The following is a 23,580-nucleotide window of genomic DNA, read 5'->3' on the forward strand; positions in this document are numbered from 1 at the left end:
GAAATTGAAATAAACTTGCTTTCAAATTGTTTTAATTTTTATTTGGCTATTCAAGTTGTACATCCCCGAACCCCTTGACAGAAATTTGACACTGTCAAAAAAGACGTTTGACTTCGATGTAAGTGGGCTGTAGCCCAACTAACGGGAGCCCAGTTTTAACGAAGCCCACTTAAAGATAGCCCAACAAACGAAATTCGACTGTAGTGCCATTCTTCACCTGCTGCTATGTAATGTATACTACCCGGGTCTGTCTGCTGCGCTCAAAGAGCACCTCCATCGTCAGCTATCCGTTTCATCCTCCGCCTTCGTCATCGAGACACGACTGCAGCATAACGGAAAGAAATTCTTGGGCACGATCTACCGCACAACTATACCGATTCCGGATTTGTGGCTTTATGAAAAATCCTATCGACGGAACACTACCCGTATACGATCGCAGCTGGAAAGCACAAGAGGTTTCAACATCTCTAGTACATCTAGCAGGAAAAGTGTGCTAGTGTATGGACCATCGTGTTGGAATAAGCTGCCAATGGAAGTGAAGCGGGAAAGTCGGACATACGCCGTGAGGAGATGGCTGTAAATCAAGTGATCCAGATATATACAATTTATTTTTCCATCTTATTTTTTTGTTTATTCTATGTACCTGTAAATTTCCAACACTTTTTCCTTTTGCATAGTGTAAATTAACAGATTGTCGTAGGTGTTCAATAAAATTAAAAACGCAAACCAAAATAATTTAATTAATGAAAAACGGAAAAGAAAAACAACTTTTGTTTGACAAAGGTCGAGAAAAACAAAAACAAATTCATTTGTCAGTTATGCACGGTGAAAAAGATATGCTCAAAAGTTGACAGATTATAGCGTGTGACTTAGTGTCTTTTCAACTGTATACCTAGAACTCTACACACCGATGGAGACTTCAAGCGCAACACGAAAAAAATCCTAGTGTCATGTCCCGGTTATTAGTTCCTGACTAAACCCCGCACTGAGCACTGATGACCATACCTGCAGCTGCTTCGCCATCTTTTCTAACATTGGTGGCACCCTACTTCCCGTATCGGGAGCTTTATGTAGTCAACTGAAATGAAATAGTACACAGAGCCAAAAAAAGTTGTGATTTCAATATTTTCTAATGTTATTTTGAAAGCTTGGAAAATTTGGTAATTTTGAGTGCTAAAATATTTAGTTCAAATGAAAAATATTTGATTTGATAGTTTTTTTCTCAGTGTTGAATTGTTACATTTACAGTGAAAGCACTCAAAACAAAATTTATAAAACATTCAAATCAACTTTCATATTTCGCATTTCTGGCAACACAGACGATAAAAAAATAATGAAACTGGCAGCGCGCGGGGATCTGTCATTATTGTAAATCGAAAAAAGTTTCATGTTTACCAAGTAAGTTTCAATTTGCAATTTAATTTTTAAATTTGGTTTTCTATAGAGATTATTGTTTTTCAGATCTTTTTTTATCGGTTATTCTTGAGTACAAGTTGTAGCAGCAAGAAATCCAATCATCCGTGCAAAAGTTCTCTGAAAAATCAAGAAATCCTGCTGAAGAAACCTTACATTACTGATGGTGCAGGAAGGAAGCTCATCGACGACTAAATTATTAAGATTGATTTCAAGTGCCGTAATATGTTCGCGCTGCTGAAATACCTATGTGATTCCTATCATCAGGAAAAAAGAGCCGAGAGAACTAAACCCTCAACTGTTGCGTTTGATTATCATCGATGAAATTTGTCCGTGCCGCATCCAGAGTTTTATGTCGCCCGCACATTGAAACTACAACAGAATGTAACGACGTTCTGTCACTGCCAACTTATCACGACATCGTCACTGCCCGTGCGTGCCCGGCGATTGGTCTGTTTTATGCCGACATCAGCTTCCGTCAAATCGCCCTCAAGCAGCAGTATATTAAAATCGAGATTAAAATGACATCGTTTGAAGGAAGGATGCAGGTTCGTATCCAGGAGGGAATCAAGTATTGGTGTTCGTCGTGTCCGGCCACTCACAAAAGGAAACATGTCGAACTGTCGTGCTATTCGTGACAAATGTTGTTTGATCGTCATATTGCGTGCTTGTTGTATAATTGGCGCTTGAGTTTTGTACCGAATCGTCGTGATTTTATTCCCGTTATTGTTGAAATTGCGTTCAGTGACGATAAAGCCTGTAGCTGACTTCGAAAGAAATTGAATATCAACGACTTGTAATGCCTAAAATTGTATAAATTGGAGAAAAAGAATTCAGTTTGCAACAGTGAAACAAGCATCCATTGTTGTTATTTTCGTCTCATCTCATCGAAACTTGCTAGCTGTATCCCGCCTGAGTTACCATCTACTTCAAAACAACGCGTTTATTCAGTATGGGTTTTGGTTGTACGAACTGCTCGCTGTCTATCAATGCTTTGCAAGAGCGTGTCGATTGCCACGGGTGCAGTAAAGCATACCACCTAAGCTGCACGAATATGAATCCCTATCAGTGGCGAGTGTGTGTTGAATTTGATAATGTGCTCTGGTTGTGCGATGCATGTCTTTCTTGCTTCCGCAAGCAGCGATCGATATCGATAACGGACAAAACGGTCTTGATGGAGAGAAAGGGCGATAAACAGGAGTATGAGTGCCAGATCGCGCTTACCGTAGATCGACTCCAATCAGAGATATCTGTAATTAAACAGCGTTTCTCTGATTTACAACAATCGTTGAACAGTAACCGCCAATGGAACGAAAGTCTTGCAACGATGCCTTCTACTTCGACTCCTGCCAAAATCTACGAAAAACCCAAGCCTACTCTAAACTACGACGATTCTTCTCGATTGTTAAGGGGTACTAGATCTGATACCAACAAAGCTGGTTCCCGTAGGTTCTGGATATTTTTTACAAAGGTGGCCAAACATGTCTCAACTGATGCCATGCGAAAAATGGTTTGTGATTCTCTGCGACTGAACCATGAACCCGATGTTATTAAGCTAGTGCCACGCTGGAGCAACGTAGAAAATCTGCGTTACATATCCTTCAAAGTTGGTGTTGACTGGACGTATAAGGAAATGGCTACAATGGACTCAACATGGCCAACGGGGCTGCTTTTCAGAGAGTTTGTGAATAATGAAAACTGTTACTGGGAGCCGTGATACAAATTTACAGTTATGTTTTATGTGTAGTAATGCTTTGTTCAATTTGAATATCACTATCTGGTTGTCCTCATTGTTGTTGAAGTATGTCATATAATAATTGAAGTATTTTGTATATATGTAATAGTATAAGTTACGATCATTAGGGCTAAATTGAGCCTGTTGGTCATGAACAAATAAATGAACAAACTAAAAATGTGTGGACCAAACAATGTTTGTGAAGTTTCAATCAATCAACTCTACACGGGAGAAGAGCATCCCCTACTGGGGTACTTCCGTGCTGATTTAGCCCGCTTGAAAAATACTGCTTTGATCAAGTACGACGGCAAAGGTGCTAACCGAAAAAATATACCGATACTTTCACTTGATTAACGATCACGCAACGTTGCCGCTGAAATCGAGGCTGAAATAAACCGTTACAAGGAGGAAACAGGCCAGAAATCACCACCGGTATGCCACCGACTAAACGGGGGATTGCGTGCGATTAACCGATGGAGAAAATAAGGAGTATGATGGCGCTGCTTAGTGCAGGTTACGTACGTCGTCAGTTTTGGCGAACCGTTCGGTGAGTTTGACTTTACAATTGTAAATATTTTAAATAATTGATATTTATGTTTCATACGTTTTAGATTTCAGCAACCACCTGAGATTTTCGGAGGTGGCAGCCTAATTCCAACCACGATTCCAGCTATCAGATGCTTGATTCAGCAGATTCTAAACAAGACAGCAAATACTCCCTGCGTGCGGATCGCTTGCGCAATTTAGTGCCATTTTCTGGTCTTCGAGCCGTTATGTACATAAATGGATTCATACCAAGCAAATAAAATTAAAAAATATAATTTTATAAAAATAAAATTTCATTTAACTGAAACATTTTATTTTAGCAATAATTAATTAAAATGAAAGCTTACACAGCTTGTTGATTTGAAAGTGTCTTGTTGATTCAAATAGAAAAATACATTTTATTTTGAGAGGAAAGCTTTTATTTCGACAAACAATTGATTCTCGTCGAACAAAAGTTTTTGAATTGGTAAATTCAACAATCCTATACTTTCTACTGAAAATCACTAACTCATTTTCTTAATTTTACCAACGATTCTTTCATTTTTACCAACGATTTTTTTTTGTGTGTATTAATAAACAAATAAAATATCACCAAAAGCATCTATCAACATCGTTCCTGTCTGTATAAACCACATTGCATTATTACACACACAAAAAAATCGTTGGTAAAAATAAAAGAATCGTTGGTAAAATTAAGAAAATGAGTTAGTGATTTTCAGTAGAAAGTATACACTCACGTAAAATACCTTCCGAAGTTTATTAGTTTGCCTTATGAAAATTAGCCACAAGGAATCAGTTTGAAAATCATAAGGCAGCCTTATGAACCTGCATGAATTTTGGATGAACCAGATCCATAATAAACATATATGTTTATCTTATGTTTACCTTACTAGTTTCATTAATCAACCTTATGAATTTTCATAAGTTTTTTTAATGGAATTTCATAATATGAATATATATTTTTATTCAAAATTTACCTCAATGAAAATAAAACAAAGCTGTTTATATGAATAAAATAAGGTTTCAGAACTTTATTCTTCTTTCTATTGTCATTATAATTTTGTTTAGATTGAAAAGTTGAGATTGAATTTGAATTCTAATAACTTTAAGAATATTACAACATATTTATAGAATCACCGGATATGCTATCCGAAAAAGACATCTGGTGGAATCTTTAATATAGTGTCGGATGACTCCAACAAGGTCCATCACATCGATGCCAATATCGAAGTCAGCATATGCTGAATAATACGCAACGAACCTTAAGTCGTAGCTCGCACGATTTCGATGTTGAGCAATTCGATTATAAGGGTCAGCTGTTTGTCTAAAGATCCAATCCGAAACGAAACTCATGATGGGTTCCTTTGAGAATTCTTAAAAGATTCCTTTCGGAATCTCTAAAGGATTATTTTTCGAATAAAAAAAGGGTTCTTTTAGAAATCCCTAAAATATTCTTTTTGGAATCCCTAAAGCATGCCTTTTCTCGGAAGCCCTTGAACTTTCACGGAAGAATCCCTAAAGGATTCTCGTCGGAATCCTTAAAGGATTCCCGTCAGAATTCCCGTCAAAGTTTCTAAAGGATTCCTGTCGAAATCCCCAAACAATTTTCGTCAAAACCCCTGTCGGAATGCCTAGATGATTTCCGTTGTGATGCTTACATTACTCTCGTTAGAAACCCTGAAGGATTCCCGTTGGAACCCCTGAAAAATCCCATCAGAATCCCTGAAAATTCCCGTCGAAGTCCCTGAAGAATTCCCGTCGGGATTCCTGTAGGATTCTCGTCGGAATCCCCGAAGGATTCCCGGCGGAATTTCCAAAAGATTCCCGTCAAAATCGGAATCCCTAAATTATCCTCGCCGTAAATCCTAAAGGAATTTCCGTTGGAATCCCTAAAGCATTTCCGTCAGAATCCTTAAAGGATTCCCGTCGGAGTCCCTGAATGATTCCCGTCGGAATTCCTAAAGGATTCCCGTCAAAATTCCTCAAGGATTTCCGTCGGAATACCTGAAAGATTCCCGCCGTAATCTCTAAAGTATTTCCGTTAAATTCCCTAAGGGAATCCTGTCAGAATCCCCAAAGAATTGACATTAGAATATCTAAAGTGTTCCAGAAGTATCTCGTCAATATCGCTTCAAGATACCCGTCGGAATGCTTTAGGGGGTTTCCATCGGAATACCTTAAGTATTCCCGTCTGAATCTCCAAAGAGTTCCCGTTGGAATCCCTATATACTGTATAAAGGTGCCTAAAGTATTCCCGTCTTAATAATTCTCATCGGTATCCCTAAAAGATTTACGTCGGAATTGCTAAGGGATTTACTTTGGAATCAGAACTCTTTGGGAATGCCCGGATCACTAAAGGATTATTTTCCCATTACCGAAAAGATCCTTTTTGGAATCCCTAAAGGATGTTATTCGGAATCAAAATCTCTAAAAGATTCGCTAATAAATTCCCTTGGGAATCTCTTAACGAATCCCTTGGGAATGCCCGAGGGAATGCCTAAATGAATCTTTTGGGAATGGCTGAAGAAATCCTTTGAAAATTCTCGTAGGTTTCCTTTGTATCCCTTCTGAATCACCGAAGGATTTTTTTTTCAGATACCCTAAAGGATTATTTTTAAAATCTCTAAAGATTCTTTTTTAAATTCCTAAAGAATTGGAATTCCTGGCCGCTTGTTTTGTTTGGAATTCATAAGAACGAGAACCCAGGGAGTAAAAGAGCGTTCGAATCAAAGAACAAGGCAGCATGTCAGTGGGGACCAATCGCGCAATGTTGGCTGTAAAACAAGCTCATTGTGCGAGATATGGATAACACCTAGCCATCCTATAACCCTATTGTAGTATTTCTAATAACACCCACCTGCTTCAGTGTCTTTGAAGGCTAATAAACCGGTCAGGTGCTCCAATAAAAAGTTGGTAGATGTCCGCTACATGTTGACCCTCAACATAGTTTCCAAGGCAAGTATATGGATTAGAATTTGAAGTACCATGACAGAATGCATTCTTCTAAGTAATTTGTCGAACCAAGCGGAAGAATATTGCGTAGTTTTAACTGGTGGACTGCAAAATAGACTTGCATCGCGAATCGGATCTCCTTAGAATGTAATATTCGTTGAACTAACTGATTTACCTCCCACAGCCACAGGTAGTTTTCATCGTTCAAAATCAGCAGCAACACATGAGCCCAGAACTCTGGTTTATTCGGACAGCGGAGCGGATCCTTTTCACCTCCTGGTCATGGTATTTGCATGTACTTCAATGACTGCGGAGATGCTCGTGTATGTTTTCCGTGTTGATCTGGTAGTCGAAAAAGGACGAATCTTCGGTCGCACTCGAACAGGGCACAACTCCTATTTTGTTATATTCTTCCGAATGCCGCGGGACAGGACTCACACAAAATGGAACCAATCGGTTGAAATTTGTGTCATTTTTTCACAAATTTACAATCTTCAACAGCAAATAACTCACCGGCAGTTTCAAGAATTTTTCCGAATGCCAATGGACCCTGCTAATCCGAGTATTATTTGATAACCTTTTCGTGGCCCATCTGTTGCGAACTTTTCCTGGATTCGTACGACGTCACTTGAGCTTGCAGTCTCTCATATAATTTTCCTTATGCACACACACATTTTTGTTCCCTCGTTGTTTTTGACCATCCAGCTCGCCATGAATCGTATGAATCTGGGTGGTCCGTTGCCAATACCATCGGCATCCTCATTGGTGTCAGTTTACCCATCGCCGGTTGAGTGCTCGAAAAACGTTCCATTTTCTTCAAAAATGATGCAATTGCTGGAATAAATGTGCTTGATTTAGATTTTTTATTATGAATTTTTATAAGTCATGGTCATAACTTTATCTGCAATTATTTAAGTTTTTAGGTTTTATCTTATATTATAGCATTATGTTCGGAATATTTTTTTCGGATATTTTTCCGTAAAACTTACATAGTAACTGCGATGGGCCTAACCGCAATCTGCTTGATCCTCCGCTAATAATGTCGTGCTGCTCCTCCACTCTGCAGCTCCTCGGGATGTACAACTCTATCGTCGCGGGCTGACTACAAAATGTTTTCCACAGCCGATGCCAGTGCCTCGTCCATCGAATATACGTTAATCTTGCCATCACGGACAGTCCTTCCTTTGCTAGGGCTGCTTCCTGATTAATGTAATCAACCGCGCGAGAGCCGATTTGATGGCAATGTAAAAGCGACTAATGGCCCCAGAACTGGTTGTTTTGGCTGAGTTTTGTAACTATAAGTTTGTCTAGAAAAAGGGATGTGTTCGCAGCTGCAAAGCCATACTTATCAGAAATTTTATTTTGCGTGATGTGCACTTACCTGTCGGATATCTGTTGTGGCGAATCCATCGAAATAACGGCGAAGGGTTCCGATTGCAATCTTTTTGGTCGGCGGGAATGCAAAACAAAAACAATGACGTTAATGTTTTCCGGTGGATGAACACATGAACATGTTGCTCCATAAGATTGCCTTATGATTTTCATTCATAAGAAATAATATTGGGATTCATAAGGCATAGGTATGGAATTAATACGGATGATTGTGAATTTCATAGAAGCCGTATGAAACGGTTATAAAATGAACTTTTGGTGTTTCATAAGGGGTAACTTATGAATTTCGATATTTTATTTACGCCAGTGTACGTTATGTGGAAGATATGGATTTGGAAAATGTATTGGGGGTAAGTAACCACTTTCCTTTCGATGGGACTTGAACCCATGACCCTACAGAAACCCTGAAAAAACGCAGGTGTGCAGCGGTGCGGCGACGCTGCGTTACCGCTTTTTCCCGATGCACACATGCGTCCTTTTAACGCCGTGTGCACACAGCGTTGAAAAGACGCTACGTGGGCATCGGGCCTAAACCACCCGACTTGGACGTTAATTTACAATGTTATGAAAACTCATATGTGAATATGTACGTTATGTGGAAGATATTGATTTGGAAAATGTATTGGAGGTAACCACTTTCCCTTCGATGGGACTCGAACCCATGACCCTACAGTACGCTAGACTGGTGCTTTAACCAACTAAGCTACGAAGGACCTCCGTCGGCCTTTGCAACCTAGTGGCTACTGAACGAGCTCGAGATTCCCAAATTGGACGCATAGTCAAATCACTCGCAATCCATTTCTCAAGCCAATACTTCCACATGTGTATACCGTGGACCCCCGATAATTTGAACGGTACCTGTAAAATGCGGTTATTCGTCGGTTCCTATCATACAGTAACTTTATACTTATGAACCGTTGCCTTGCGTTGCCGAACACTGACTGACTCGCTTGCCACTGCTATTCCAGTTCATCTCCTGTTTACCTCTCACCCATTCGTAGGTTCACTCATTCGTCCAGCTTTCACCCGCTACTGAATACTAGTTACTCTCGCGTGTTCTCTTACCCGTCAATGAAACACCATGTCATTCGATACACCCGTTACATCCCTCCAATTTTATAGTATTTTGGTTAGTATTTGTCTTTCAGTTTTTTCTTCAGTAGAGTATTCCTATTGGCTAGCATTTTATAATAAAACTTTATTTATGTATTACCTTGAATTTTATTTTGATTATTATTCCACAAAATCCGCTAACTTTGTCGGGCGTCGGCTGATACGCTTTCGTGGTGATCCTGCCTTCTCGGTTATATTATCTTGTTCTCCTGCTGTTTCACGGAGAAATAGGAACACTCAGAAGTGGGTATTTTTTCACCCACCTTCGAGATAAGTGGACTAACCCATAAGGTGGGTAAAGTGGCTTTACCCATAAATGGGAAGAAGGCTTGTACGTCAAAACAGATGTGTATTTTTTACTCACCTTCTCGAATAAAAAAATTCTTTTGGATGGGTGAAAAACACCCATCTGCCGTCAAATAATTTCAGCGCTGATGATTGTTGCGAAATAAATAATTTTAAAGAAATGGGCGTACAACATTAAACGTATGTATTTATTACTCCTCTTATTGTATACATGACACAAGTTTAATTAACTAAACCAGCTCAACTTATTGAAAATCACATGAAATAGTTAGCTATTTTTTGGAAATTCCAAAGAAGTTCTATTCGAGGTTCTAGTAGCATGCAATTTGATCGATCGAGGTCGTTCAGGTCTCAATCCAGGCATCCAAATTACTTTATATTGTCCTCTGCTGTACTGTTTTATGCACGAGCAATCCATCACGGAGTGATCTGAAAAAAAAAACAAAAAAATGATCAGTGGTTGGAACAATTTTGAAACGGATTTTGTCAACTAATTTTTTATATTCTAATACATTTCTCTAAATTAAAAACACTCAAATTTTACTTACGTTGGCTAGACTTGGATGGATGGGTGTGTCCTTCGTTTTCCAAATTAATTGTTTAATTTTCCATATCACTGCAGGCAATTAATTTTCTAAAACCGAACGATTTAGAAGTTTCTCGTAAAGCTGTTAACCGTTTTTTCACCCATAAACGGATGAATATCACCCACTTTGTTGACTGGATGAAACAGATAGAAGATGGGCTTTTTTCAGCCATTTGGCAAATTTGGAAATCACCCATCTTTTTGACAGCTTCATATAGATTCTTGAGGTGGGTGATTTTAAAACATTTAATGAGTATTCTCAAATCTCCGTGTTCGCTATTCGATGTTATGGGCGGTTGGACCTCGCTTAGCTTCTTCAGATGTGAGCTGTTACGCTTATACGATTTTCCTGTTTCTTTTGATTTTACAGTAACCTCTCCTCCTTTGATGTCTGTTACTTCGAATTCTTCCGATCCAAAATTTGGTTGGTAGGCTCCGGTTTTCAGGTTCTTCATTAATACCATATCTCCTTTCCCCAATTTATGATTTTTCACCTGCCGTGTCGCATCTGCCCTTGTCTTATGTTGTTCCTTCTTTTCCATATCTCTGTCCCTGCATGACTCCCATTTCAGACTCGGCGCCTGATGAATAGATGGAATACGATTTCGTATTTCCCGGCCAAACATCATTTGACCGGGGGAAACACCAGTTGTCTCTTGAGGTGTCGAGTGATAAAGGACCAAGTACTCATAGAGATCGGCCTTCCAATCCGAATCCTGTATGCAACTGATTTTTATGCGCTTTCCAATATTTCGCATCTGCCTCTCCACTGCACCATTTTGTTCTGGCCAGTATGGCGTAGAAAGATTTAAGTGGATTCCGTAGCTCACGCAGAAATTTTGGAATTCAATCGCCCTGAACTGTGGTCCGTTATCCGAAGTAATCGATCGCGGTATGCCAAACGAACTAAACATACGCAATAGTGCTCCGATAACCTTTTGAGTTGTTGCTGGTTTCATTGGGTCTATCTGTACAAACCTTGTTGTGTAGCATACTACAACTAACAAAGAAACGTCCCCTGGGAGACCTTCCTTAAAATCTATTGCTAAATCTTGCCATGGCGTTGTCGGGATTCGTCGAATCATCGGATTATGCTTATCTGGTAATGATGTCATCTGACATGGTTTACAATGCCGGATAATAGTATCGACCTGTCTATCCATATATGGAAACCATACTTTCGACCGCAATAACGCTTTCATAGACGCTCCGCCTTGGTGTCCCAAATGAGCCAAATCAATAACCTTTGCTCTTAATTGTGTTGGAATAACAATTCTATCGCCTCGTAATATTAGTTCGTCGTAGAGTGTTAAGTCATGTTTAACCGTGGCTGTTCTAAATTCACTTGGAACTTCATCCCAGACCCCTGAATATAGAGCCTCTTTGACTTTCTGTAAGTCGTCATCCTTCAAAGTTTCCTTTTCCAGCTCTTCAATAGACAACATTATGGGCTTTATTTCTTTTGCCAGCCAGCCTATAACATCTGACCCTGTATCATAGTCTTTTGGACCTTGGGAAAGACGAGAAAGCGGGTCAGCAGATTTCCTTCTCCTGGCTCATACCTTACTGTGAAATCGAAGCTTTGGAAGCGTAGGATCCATCTTTCAATGCGGGCTGACGGTTTCGACTTAACCCGGTTGAAGAGATATTCCAGAGGTTTACAATCTGTTACGAGCGTGAAATGCATCCCATAGAGATAAACGAATAGTTTCTCCATGGCCCAAATAATCGCGTAGCATTCTTTTCCGTTTGGCAGTATTTTTCTCGAAATCTGCCAAGCTTTTTGATACACACGATATTGTTCTTTGGATGCCATTCTTAACTTGAAATAGAATTGCGCCCAACCCGTAAGGACTAGCGTCAGTGACAAGAACAGTGTCATCCTTCGGGTCAAAAAATCCAAGGTAATCGACTCTGCCAAGCACAGCCTTGACAGTATCTAGTTCTCGGTTATGTAATGCAGTCCAATCGAATGAGCTTTGCTTGTTTAGCAAATTGCTCATATTAACAGTCATTGTCGAAAGGTTTGGAATGAACTTTCCCATGAAATTTATTAGCCCTAGAAGAGACCGTAGCTCCGAGACAGATGATGGTGCGTGTAGGTTCAATATGCCTTTGATGTTGTCATCCGTAGGTCGGATGTCTTCGGTAGACACGATGTGTCCTAAGAAAGCCACGGATGATACCCCAAAAACAGACTTTTCTTCGTTGATTCTCAAGTTTAACTTTTTGATACGGCTGAGAACTTCTTGCAATGTCTGGTCATGTGCTTCCTCTGTTTCCCCATGGATTAAGAAATCGTCCATATAAACAATCAGACCATCAATACCTCGGAATAAGTTTTCCATTTCTCGTTGGAAAAGTTCTGGGGCTGACTTAATACCAAACATTAGTCTACAGAACCTGTAAACACCGCTTCTGGCAACAAAGGTAGTAATATTTCTACTGTCAGGGTGGATCTCAAAGTGGTAATAAGCGGCTTCAAGGTCAATTTTGGATAACTTTGCTATCTAACAGTTTTAACTAAAAAAAGACATATCTAGTATTCCGCATAATGAAAACCAAATACATAAAAATCTTTAACATACCTTCTTCATTCGTGTTATTGCATCATCGATGTTTGGCATTGGATAGTTCTCCAGCTTCACTGCATTATTGGCCGCTCGCATGTCCACACACAATCTGATTCTGCCATCTGCTTTCTTTATTGGGACTAATGGTGATACCCATGTTGTAGGAGTTTCCGCTCGTCCGATGAGTCTCTTTTCCAAAAGTTCTTGAATGGTTCTCTCCACGTCCGCTTCCATGGACATGGGAAATCTTCAAACTGGTTGTACGACTGCTGTTACTGTTTCGTCAACTTGGATTGACAAACGAACATCTGTTATTTTCGGAAATTCATTTTGGTGTCTTTAGTGGCCGTGCCTGCTGCTGAGATCTGGTTCACGTGGTATCCGATTTTCAATATTCCCAGAGCAAACGCAGTACCTTTGCTGAGCAAACTAACTTGCCCTTCAGGGGAAACCAAGAAATGAGACCAGATTCCAATTTCTTCACCAGGAATTTTCACCTCCGTTTCAAACACTGTACTGAAGTAAATGTCCTGGTTGGATGCGAACGCTTTGAATTTCATTTCTCCGCTTTCAGGTTTTCTTTCATTCAGGATCTGGGCTCCTTCGTTTTCAATCTGTTGAACGTCTTGCTGTCGATGATATTTTCTGGGGATCCAGAGTCAATGACGATCTTGGTAATTATTCCACCAATATCCAGCTCAAGAATCTCGTTCAGATCTTCGGAGACTTTACGAAGAAAACTCCTTTCTGTGTTTCTGTTTCATCATTCAGAATTGCGCGAATTTGCTTAGCTCCGGAGTATTTGATACTGTTTGTTGCTTCGCTGTGCTTCCTCTTCCGGCAGCAAATTTTAAAATGGCCTTTCGTTCGACATCCATAGCATTCCGAATTCCTCGCCGGACATTTGTCTGTTTCCCTTGCAAGATGACCCGGTCTATTGCAATTATAGCATTTTCTTGAGCCTTCCCATGATCGAGTACTGGACACGGTCTTTCCTACCACTTTCTGAACCAAAGAGCCGTTGTCAAACGAAGATGAGGGTCTGTCGTATTCTCTCGTCTGTTTCTGGACCTCTTCTAACGTTTTTCCCAAATTAATTACTTCCAGCAACGTCAAATCATCCGTCAATAACTTCCTTCTCAGATCAGCTGATCTACATCCTTCGATAATTTGATCTACGATCATATCGTCGCAATCAATGAATGAACAACGATTTGCCTGTTCTCGTAGTCGGAATACATACTCTTCAAATGGCTCTTGGTCGTTCTGTCGCATTGACCTCAGAAGATGTCGTTCGAATCTCCTCCTCAACTGGGGTGCAAAGTATTCATCAAGTGATAAAATAGCTGACTCATACTGGAGAACCACTATTTCTTCACCCTCCTCCACTGTTTTGTGCACCTCCCATTTCGCTACTTTGTCGTAATATGTTTGGAGATCGATACCGCCCAGCACTAGCAGCAAATTACACTTTTCTTCATCATCCTCGATTTTGTTCGCTTGCAAAAACCGTTCCAGTGCCCTCTTCCACTTGATCCAATCATTTCTTGGATCTGTGCCCACCTTGAAAGGTGGCATTGCAGTCGCATCTGGAACAAAACACACACAGACACATTTCATATTATAAAATATTCGCCGACTTAATTGTTTTCCATTTCGCTGTACACAAAAAAAAAACTCGATTAGTTAACAGCCCCCTAACCTAACCTCACAAATCATTTATAGAAATCCTCATAGACGTCAGCATCTTAATTCGCACGAAGCCACTCTTCAAAATTTACCAAAAATGCATGTGTGTGTATCACTATTCAGCTTTATTTCTAAATACAGTCTGATGCTCGTTGCTACACTCTTGCAAAAACATCCATACAAACCACAAAAAAACATGTGTATGTATCCATGTAGGTCACCACAATTTCCGAAGTAATTTCATTAAAGTTTTTCATATGACACCTTTTTCCAGCACGAAGCATAATTCCACCGCAACACACAAACCCACATCAACGTACTGTCTTTTAGAGGTTCAAATATAAGCACGTAGCACACCATCCAGAGCACAAGAAATATTTTCTCACGTATTCAACCTGAATCCTTCCTTCCACAATTTATTTGCCCCAAGCATTCATCTGTAGCACGTAGCCTTATCGAATTATTGTTTAGAACCTAGCAAAATCTTCAGCACGAAGCTTAAATCCTCAGTACGAAAAATAATTCATCTGTACGAAGCATAGTTCCTTAGCACGAAGCATAGTTCCTTAGCACGAAGCATAGTTCCTTAGCACGAAGCATAGTTCCTTAGCACGAAGCATAGTGTTTCCCAGCACGAAGCATAGGATTCCCCAGCACGAAGCATAGGATTCCCCAGCACGAAGCATAGTTCTCCAGCACGAAGCAAAAATCTTTCAGCACATTTTTATTTTCGCAATCTCATAATCTTCGATTTGCTCATGATATCTGCAGCCATTGTTTTTCTTTGCATCGGTGTAGTCGCCCTTTGGGGCCGCCATTTTGTTTTTCTCTTAGCGTCTTCCGAAAAAAAAATCTGATCCACACCATTCTCTACTTCATTCTAATAAATAATCCATAATTTTCATCATCAACTGTGCATCAATTCACAGTTTAGTTTTCCTGTTGAAAAAAAAACTCACCTATTTTGATCCTCGTCGCCATTGTAAAATGCGGTTATTCGTCGGTTCCTATCATACAGTAACTTTATACTTATGAACCGTTGCCTTGCGTTGCCGAACACTGACTGACTCGCTTGCCACTGCTATTCCAGTTCATCTCCTGTTTACCTCTCACCCATTCGTAGGTTCACTCATTCGTCCAGCTTTCACCCGCTACTGAATACTAGTTACTCTCGCGTGTTCTCTTACCCGTCAATGAAACACCATGTCATTCGATACACCCGTTAGGGTAAAATCAGCAGTGATTCAAATCATTCGGGACTGTCAGTTTGAATATGAATCTGAAATATTCATTTTCCCAGCAGCTGTTCTAGATTCATTTTTTATACCAGTCAAATGTCAAAAAAATAAAACTGGTATAACGCTCCGTTATATTTTCTGCAGATTTGAACCACGATTGAAACACGAAATTCAAATATTTTCCAATTGTTTTGGTGTATGAATGCGTCATTTTATCTACGGATCAATCCACTTTGCAATTATGGCGCCTTTCTTGGCGGCAACATAATGATTTCATTTAATTGAAAATTTGAAAAACATGAATGGAACACTGCTGGGGAAACCAGAGAGTTTGTTCTATTTTGCTCCAGATTCAAACTAGAATAGTGGTCGAAAATTTAGAATGAAACTGAATCACTACTGATTTTACTCTTACAGTACCTCATTCAAATTAACGGGGTTCATTTTTAATTTGAACTTCTGGTTACTCTATTTGCATCAGAAAAACTGGTTTCTGGCCGATCTCTTTGCTGGTTTGTTTTGATTCTGCGTTCCGTTTCACGATGTTTCATTTTTCTTCTCTCGATTCCACGTGCTAAATGACGTTTGAGCCATTTTTAATTTGAACGATGTTCAAACCAACGGGGTTCAAATTAAAAAGTGTTCAGATTAAAAGCGGTCATATTACCGGGGGTGCACGGTAGTACATGTCCATTGTCCACATTAGAGGAGCGTGAGTATTTAGAATGTCTGGCGGCTATACACATTCTTCATCAGCAACTGTACTGATCAAGTGAGGTTGTGTAAGCTTTTTGCCAGTCGGTTGTCAAGCCCAGACCCGACCGCATTGCGTATAGGCAAGAGCACGCAACTTAGGTTCAGTTCAATCAAAGTTGATTGCCTATTTCCGGGGATTAAACTACCCGACTTGGACGTTAATTTACAATGTTATGAAAACTTATATGTGAATATGTACGTTATGTGGAAGATATTGATTTGGAAAATGTATTGGAGGTAACCACTTTCCCTTCGATGGGACTCGAACCCATAACCCTACCACCCTACAGTACGCTAGACTGGTGCTTTAACCAACTAAGCTACGAAGGACCTCCGTCGGCCTTTGCAACCTAGAGGCTTTATATATAAACCCGTCGGAAACAATAATGAACATATCTGTTGAAAGAATGAAGAAAATCCATCCAGCCGTTTTCGAGTTATGCGGATACGAACACAGACCATTTCATTTGTATTATAGACTAGTCGACCCAGCAGACGTTGTCCTGCATAGTAGGCGAAAATGCGCGTTGTGAACTGCCCATGCGAAATTTCCATACGATTCTTAATTTTAGTTTTTCACGATTTACTCAACCTTACTCGTAATTTTCGCATGAGGAAACATCATATAAACCCGTCGGAAACGATAACTAACATATTTGCTGAAGGAATGAAGAAAATCCATCCAGCCGTTTTCGAGTTATGCGGATACGAACACAGACCATTTCATTTTTATATATAAGAAGAAGAAGATAGATTATAGGTACACTCAAAATAATCCAAACGTCAATATTACGTGAAAACATATGTGGTTTTTTTCCATCACCTTTTTCACGTAACAGCTACGTGAAACGCAAGTAAACAAAAACGAGCAATGGGTAATGTTTTCAACATAACCGTGAGTAGACGTAGGACTTGTATAAACGTAACGTATTTACATTTAACTTCTTACTTTTGCATCTATGGAGATTGATTATAGGTATTGATATTGGAAACGACAACTTCCATGCTGTGTAGAATTATTAGCAATTTGTTTATTCAAAACCTCTGGAAATAAAACTAATAATTAAATACATAATTAGAATTGCTTTGTTTCTAACTATTAAGCCCTTATTTACTCAAGAAAATGTAGGTCATTCATATATTTCTTTATTAATGATAGTATTTGAAGTTCAAAAATTCTATTTATGAAATTTTCAGACCTGGGCAAAATGTGCTATTTTAGGGGAACTGTCCCGTTTTCCAAACAAAGAAATACAGCACCAATTGCGTTGCTTCTTTTTGCTAACATGCGTGCTTACTGCTGAAAAAAATCACAACAGTAATAAACAAGTCAAGGAGCAGTAACTCTACTAAAATAGAGGAGGTACTGCTAATACGTCAGTACGCGCTGCTGTCACAAATTGTAATGACTCGCACACGGCAGACACTGCTTCTTTTATACACAATGAAAATATTCCGATAGACCCGAAGGCCCGTGACATACCGCATTATGATGTCCGTGTTAGGTACGCACGGGATTGGTTACATATGAAATTTTTACTGGATTTGACAAGAATTGAAATTTTCAATAGCTCTTCGTTAATAATTTTAAGTTTCAATGAAATGCGCAAATTGCTGGATAGTGTCCGAGTCGATTGATATATAAATCTTAAAAATCCATCGAAAGATAAGGGCGCTAGTAACGTTCAAAATCTTCCCTTCCAGCGTAACGCTCTCGATTTTCAAAAATCTAAATGACACCCAGTATAGTAAAGAAAGACGTAAGTCCTACGTCAAAAATGAACTCATGAACACCCTGCTTACCAGAGTGCCACGTGATAGCTACGTGATTTTTAGGTGGCATCCACGGTATGATGCGGTAGGCTTCAAATGATGTTTCAGTGGATTTTATATTTATTTTGAGCAAAAGACACGTGTTTTTTCGTTGGCTATTATTCTCGCTATTATTACCCAAATTTCCAAATTTCCGAGTGAAAAATATCATTAAAATAACATAAAATAAACTAAAATAAAACATAAGCAGCTGAGCTATGTTAAGCATATTTGTACATAAAGTTGTTTTTTTTTACAATACCATTAGGTTCTGAAAAAACCTTGCGCTTTGGATAGTTGAAACAGCGCAAATAAAAAAGGTGTAGTTTGTAGCCCGGCAATTATTTTCTCGATGCGATTCAATAAAGTTCCAGCTAATTTATAGAGCTTTATATTTATTCCATTTTAAAGTACATTAGAAAAAAACCTCCTTTCACTTGCGTCCTAATTTTGTTTTGCGTCGCCATCTCGGGTTCCCGGAGTTTCCACAATCGATATTAACTACTACAGCATCAACAAAAACATTAATTTTCTTTCACGCTCAACATGCTTAACATAAAAGTAGCTATATCAATTACTATAGTAAGTTTTTAGCAATAAATTATAATATATAACAATATTATTAATTCCAAAATTCTATAGAGCAACAACTATTTCCGCCTAAATATTTAGAGTGAATGATGGCATCTGGTGTCAAAGTGAACTTCAGATGTATACGTGATTTTCATGTAGAAGTGATGAAGCAATAAGAGTAATAGCGACGGGATGTTTGTTTAGATGCTATCTGATGATCAATAACAGCTACCTTCGTCAGATGAAACTGACAAGAAGTTCATTTCTAGCAATCTACGTGATTTTCCACGTACCATTAACGTGTGGATTATTTTGAGTGTAGACTATATATGATATGGTAGATTAATTGTTTGCACTATGGTCCAATGCACCGAGTTCATCATTGACGTTTGAGCGGTGCGCTGTTTACTAAGAATGAATACTTTTTCATTCATCGAGTTCATGCAAGTGTTCATTTTTAGTAAACAGCGCCCGTCTCAAACGTCATTGTGTTCATTCGGTGCATTGGACCATTATTGAGCCGACGGCACATTTTTACTCGGGTATTGAATTTGACGTTTTCACAGAAATGTCAGTTTTTTTTTTCGGATCGTGTCGCAGTCGTGTCGTTCTGTCGTCGTCAGGTGCATTTTCTGGAATCGTTATCGGATGATTTTGCAAGGGTGCATGTACTTTTGATCCATTATCGGCGGATTCTGCGTTCCGATTTCATCGATTCTGTCGCGCGGAAAGTGCTGCTACGTGTGCAGTTTCCAGTGAGTGAGGTGAAACCCACCGTCCCATCATGTGGCAATGGCCAAATTCAGCGGAACATTTGATTTGAAGGAGCCACCCCCATGGCAAAACTGCTGCTACTGTAGTGGTTCGGGTAATAATTCTTCATCCGTAGCTGCTTCCACCTTCGTCCCGGCGTCATCCAATCCCCGTCAACCGCAGCAGCAGCAGCAGCTCCAGATACAACAAAGCCAACAATTGCTCACTTTCAAAACACCAGCGGATTTCGTTAGGTATGTGCCTATGTTTGGAAATCTATTTGAACAGTTTTAATTGATGTAAATTGCTTTCGCCTATCGGTGATAGCCGGGAGAAAAGCTGAGTACATTTGTTTTCCGGTAGAGCATAATGTAGGATAAGAGAGAAGACGTTGTTTGTACTGTTACGAATTATTACAAAACGTAATTATGTTCAGTCTTGGGGATGATTCTTATGATGATAAAATCAACATATGTTTGGCGAATAAATTACTTCTTGGACCTAAGTAAAAGTCCTGTAACTGGTAGATTGTCGTAACAAATAAATAAATATACTCATACTTGCACTTCTTCATATTGGCGTTACATCCCTTACTGGGTCATTGCCGCCTTGCAGCTTAGTGCTTCTTAAGTACTTCCACGGTTATTAACGGTGAGGTTTCTAAACCAAGTTACCATATTTGCATTGCGTATTTGGAATTCATTGATTGAATATAAACCTATCAGTTACAAAACTATTGATCAGGCCTAGTTAGAAAAAACATACATGGACATATATATATATATATATATATATATATATATATATATATATATATATATATATATATATATATATATATATATATATATATATATATATAAACAAATTGCGGCTTTGGCTTCTCTGTGCTTAGGACGCAGCTCACCCATAATGTTGTCGCTAGTTTCGATAAAGGCAATCTTGATGCTCTTCTACACTTCCATCTTCCGGAACACCCGCTGCCCATGCTCTAAATTCTCAAATGAACGATCTCTTTGAAGCTGGATCGATCTTATAAACGGCGATTATCGTTAGTCAGCGGTTTGAAAATTGGGATATTACCTTGTAGGAGGTAATAGCAGTGTGATCGTTCTGTAATTGCTATAATGTAGCTTATAGTACCTTATAGGACACAAGTATTGTTCTTTGTGCTTCTCCTGTAAAACGTTCTATTTGCAAATCTTAGTAAAGAGCCTGAGGAACGTTTTGAATATTTCGAATTTGATTTTGAATCATTGAATCACTTTTGATCACCGTAAATGATTCTGAAAGATCACTTCCAACTTATCAACCTTCTCTGTTTCAGGCACCTTCGTCAGCACCACTGCACAGTGGAGGGTGGATCCTTTGTTTGTCGTTATGGCTACAACGATGTCTGCTCGTCGCTTCCACTGGACGGAGTCAGCGATAGGGATTACGAAATGCATGTCAATCGATGCCACGTAAACCAACAGCAGAAGGAATCCCATATAAAGTGGTCGGTGTTCTCGGCGGCCCAAAACTTGCCCGCCGTACTGAACGATCCCAGCCGGAGCAAGCAGACACACTTCTTCACCAAAAAATGGGGCGATGCCTTCGTGGAACACCAATCGATCGGCACATCACCGCAACTGCCTGACATCAAGTGGGACCACTTCGATTACTATCTGAAACGGATTGGCAAGCGTTACCGCGTTCACACTCGAATAGCAAAAACTGCACTACCAAGTAGTTCTAGTCAAGATCAGCAGCCGGCCGTGAGCGATCGTCTTCCGAACGGTGCCACCGCCAACCTGAAAGACATTCCCGAGGTGTTTCTGAAGCACAATTTGGAACTGCACAGCCCGGCTTCGTTTGCGGCGGTCTTCCCCGGCATCGGAAACGATGGCGAACAGGCCAAGCAATCGAGTAGGTTGCTCCAGGAAAAGCTTAGCCATTATTTGGACATCGTGGAAGTGCTGATAGCAAAACAGGTTAGTTTTTGTATTCAACGCATTAGTTAGTAAGATCATGTGATGTAGGTAGGTATATTCTCGTTAAAATTTCAATGAAACGTGATATTACAACTCATGATTTCACACTGATGTGCGAATTAGTAAATTAAATTTCTGACTTTTTCGTTAGCTTTACTTTTTCTTAATGTCAATATAATCGCCTAGTGTAGTCTTCCAATCAATTGGTAGAACTAATTATGCTGGATTAAAAACAAAGAGACACATTTTAAAAATAGGAATATCGCACTTGCATCAATATGGGACATTGGTGATACGTATCGCATATTTGTCCCATATGAATAGAAAACTCAGCAAAGAAGAAACAGATATGCGAATCACGGCAGTATGTTTCTTTTCAAATTTCTATGCATATTATCAGAAATTTAGGTGAGTAGATTCCAATCATAAACAAAAAAGACAAAAGCCAATTTTTACTGCAATTTGCAAGGGATAGGGAAGAGTGGATGCAGTACATGTTTAACTAGAATGGGTAAAGAAAATAATAATTGTTAATGACAATACTGTATTTATGGCTAAAACTGTCTACGACTAGGCTGTATTCCGTCCCATAAAACCGTAGCGGGCCTTGTACCACGCCGTCCAATGCTGCCACCCAGTTTTGCCAACTGGGTGGGAGTAGGCTCACATGATAATTCCTGACTAGCGCAGATCTGGCAACCAACTCCACCAGGCACGCAACTCAGGTTCAGTTCAATCAAAGTTAATTGCCTATTTCCGTGGACTATACGCATTTGGAAGTGTTGGCTTGAGAAATGGATTGCGAGTGATTTGACTATAATGCTGTCCAATCAGCAGCTCGAAGTAGCTCGAAGTTGTTCCCGTCCTGCTCGTTCTTTTTTGTCAACAAACGGGCATGAGCGTGACAGGAACAACTTCGAGCTACTTCGAGCTGCTCATTGGACAGCACTTATGCGTCCAATTTGGGAATTTCGAGCTCATTCAGTAGCCACCAGGTTGCGAAGGCCGACGGAGGTCCTGCAAACTTTTTTTTACACGGAACGCATCCCCCGTGTAATCGGGTGTATTCCAATGCACAAAAAGACACTCCTGCATCATACACGTGCTTTTTGTCTCTGCCCGCCTACATGTAGAACACGAAGCGATGCAACAAACCTTGCAACGAAACAGCGTCGCAGTTCGTTCAAGTTTACGACGTGAACGAAGAAGAAAATATGAGAGAGAATTTTGAGGAAAATCTCTCTGTTCGTCTGTTTGGAAACGAAGCGCTGCAACACACTGCAAGCATAATATCGACGCCTTCTCACATTTCGTTGCAACTCGTTCAACTTCAAATTTGAACGAGCAAAAGACATATCCAGCTTTCCACGCTCGGTAATGGCGGCTTCTCGGTGTGTAAAAATCAATCAGTCACTGTACTTTCTGACACTAGCTGGAGGAAAACTCACTGGTGAAAAGGCCTTTTTTCCCTTCCCCTCACCCAGGAACGCCAGTGAGCTTTCCTCCAGCTAGTGTCAAACAGTACAGTGACCGATTGATTTTTACACAGCGGCAAGCAGCCATTACCGAGCGTGGAAAGCTGGATTCTTCTGTCGCTTCAACTAATATGAGTGCTGTCCAATGACCAGCTCGAAGTAGCTCGAAGTTGTTCCCGTCCTGCTCGTTCTTTTTTGTCAACAAATGGGCATGAGCAGGACAGGGAGAAACTTCGAGCTACTTCAAGCTCTCATTGGACAGCACTGTGGAATGCGCGGAATACAAAACTACACACTTAAAATAAATCGCCGAATTCGGTAAAATTTTACCGAAATCTCAACAGCAGAACTGTTCGGTAAATAATTTAACTGATTTTCGGTGATTTTGACAGTTGAGCAATGGAAAAAATTACAAAAAATCTGTAAAATAAATTACCGAACAGTTCTGCTGTTGAGATTTCGGTAAAATTTTACCGAATACGGTGAAATGAGTTAAGTGTGTACACATGATACGGATGTCAGTAGTAACAACAGTACATATTTGACTTAGTTCGTGGGGAGCAGCTTGGTTCAGCATAGTTATTTGAACGTAGTTCATTGTCTTCAGCATATTACGTGGCCGAGTTGTCACTAGCACCGCTCTTCTATTTCAATATTGTTTGTTCAAGTTCATACATTTTGAGGATGTATCTGCA

At 39.7% G+C, this 23,580-nt stretch overlaps 2 protein-coding genes and 3 long non-coding RNA genes across 5 annotated transcripts in view; 2 read left to right on the plus strand and 3 right to left on the minus strand.

The window, feature by feature from the left end:
• Positions 1-19: 19 nt before the first annotated feature.
• Positions 20-991, minus strand: LOC134216245 (uncharacterized). The gene is made up of 2 exons (XR_009980572.1): positions 644-991; positions 20-574 (listed from the first exon to the last, which is right to left on the minus strand). It is a non-coding gene; the product is annotated as an uncharacterized LOC134216245 (long non-coding RNA).
• Positions 992-1,124: 133 nt separating this feature from the next.
• LOC134216246 (uncharacterized) lies at positions 1,125-3,934 on the plus strand. The gene is made up of 3 exons (XR_009980573.1): positions 1,125-1,398; positions 1,462-3,695; positions 3,760-3,934. It is a non-coding gene; the product is annotated as an uncharacterized LOC134216246 (long non-coding RNA).
• Positions 3,935-4,706: 772 nt separating this feature from the next.
• LOC134216247 (uncharacterized) lies at positions 4,707-8,344 on the minus strand. The gene is made up of 3 exons (XR_009980574.1): positions 8,028-8,344; positions 7,636-7,953; positions 4,707-7,480 (listed from the first exon to the last, which is right to left on the minus strand). It is a non-coding gene; the product is annotated as an uncharacterized LOC134216247 (long non-coding RNA).
• Positions 8,345-13,327: 4,983 nt separating this feature from the next.
• Positions 13,328-15,568, minus strand: LOC134209701 (uncharacterized). Its single transcript, XM_062685709.1, has 2 exons — positions 15,265-15,568; positions 13,328-14,205 (listed from the first exon to the last, which is right to left on the minus strand). The coding sequence occupies exons 1-2, from the start codon at positions 15,284-15,286 to the stop codon at positions 13,328-13,330; spliced, it is 900 nt and encodes a 299-aa protein (XP_062541693.1). The 5' UTR covers positions 15,287-15,568.
• Positions 15,569-19,268: 3,700 nt separating this feature from the next.
• Positions 19,269-23,580, plus strand: part of LOC134212144 (vacuolar protein sorting-associated protein 54-like) — a 28,176-nt gene continuing 23,864 nt past the window's right edge. The window contains exons 1-2 of the mRNA XM_062689735.1: positions 19,269-19,691; positions 20,765-21,410. Coding sequence (XP_062545719.1) covers positions 19,477-19,691; positions 20,765-21,410 — 861 coding nt within the window. The 5' untranslated portion in view covers positions 19,269-19,476. The remainder of the gene's footprint in view (positions 19,692-20,764; positions 21,411-23,580) is intronic.

This window comes from Armigeres subalbatus, chromosome 2 (assembly GCF_024139115.2).
Source record: "Armigeres subalbatus isolate Guangzhou_Male chromosome 2, GZ_Asu_2, whole genome shotgun sequence".
Classification (NCBI taxonomy): domain Eukaryota; kingdom Metazoa; phylum Arthropoda; class Insecta; order Diptera; family Culicidae; genus Armigeres; species Armigeres subalbatus.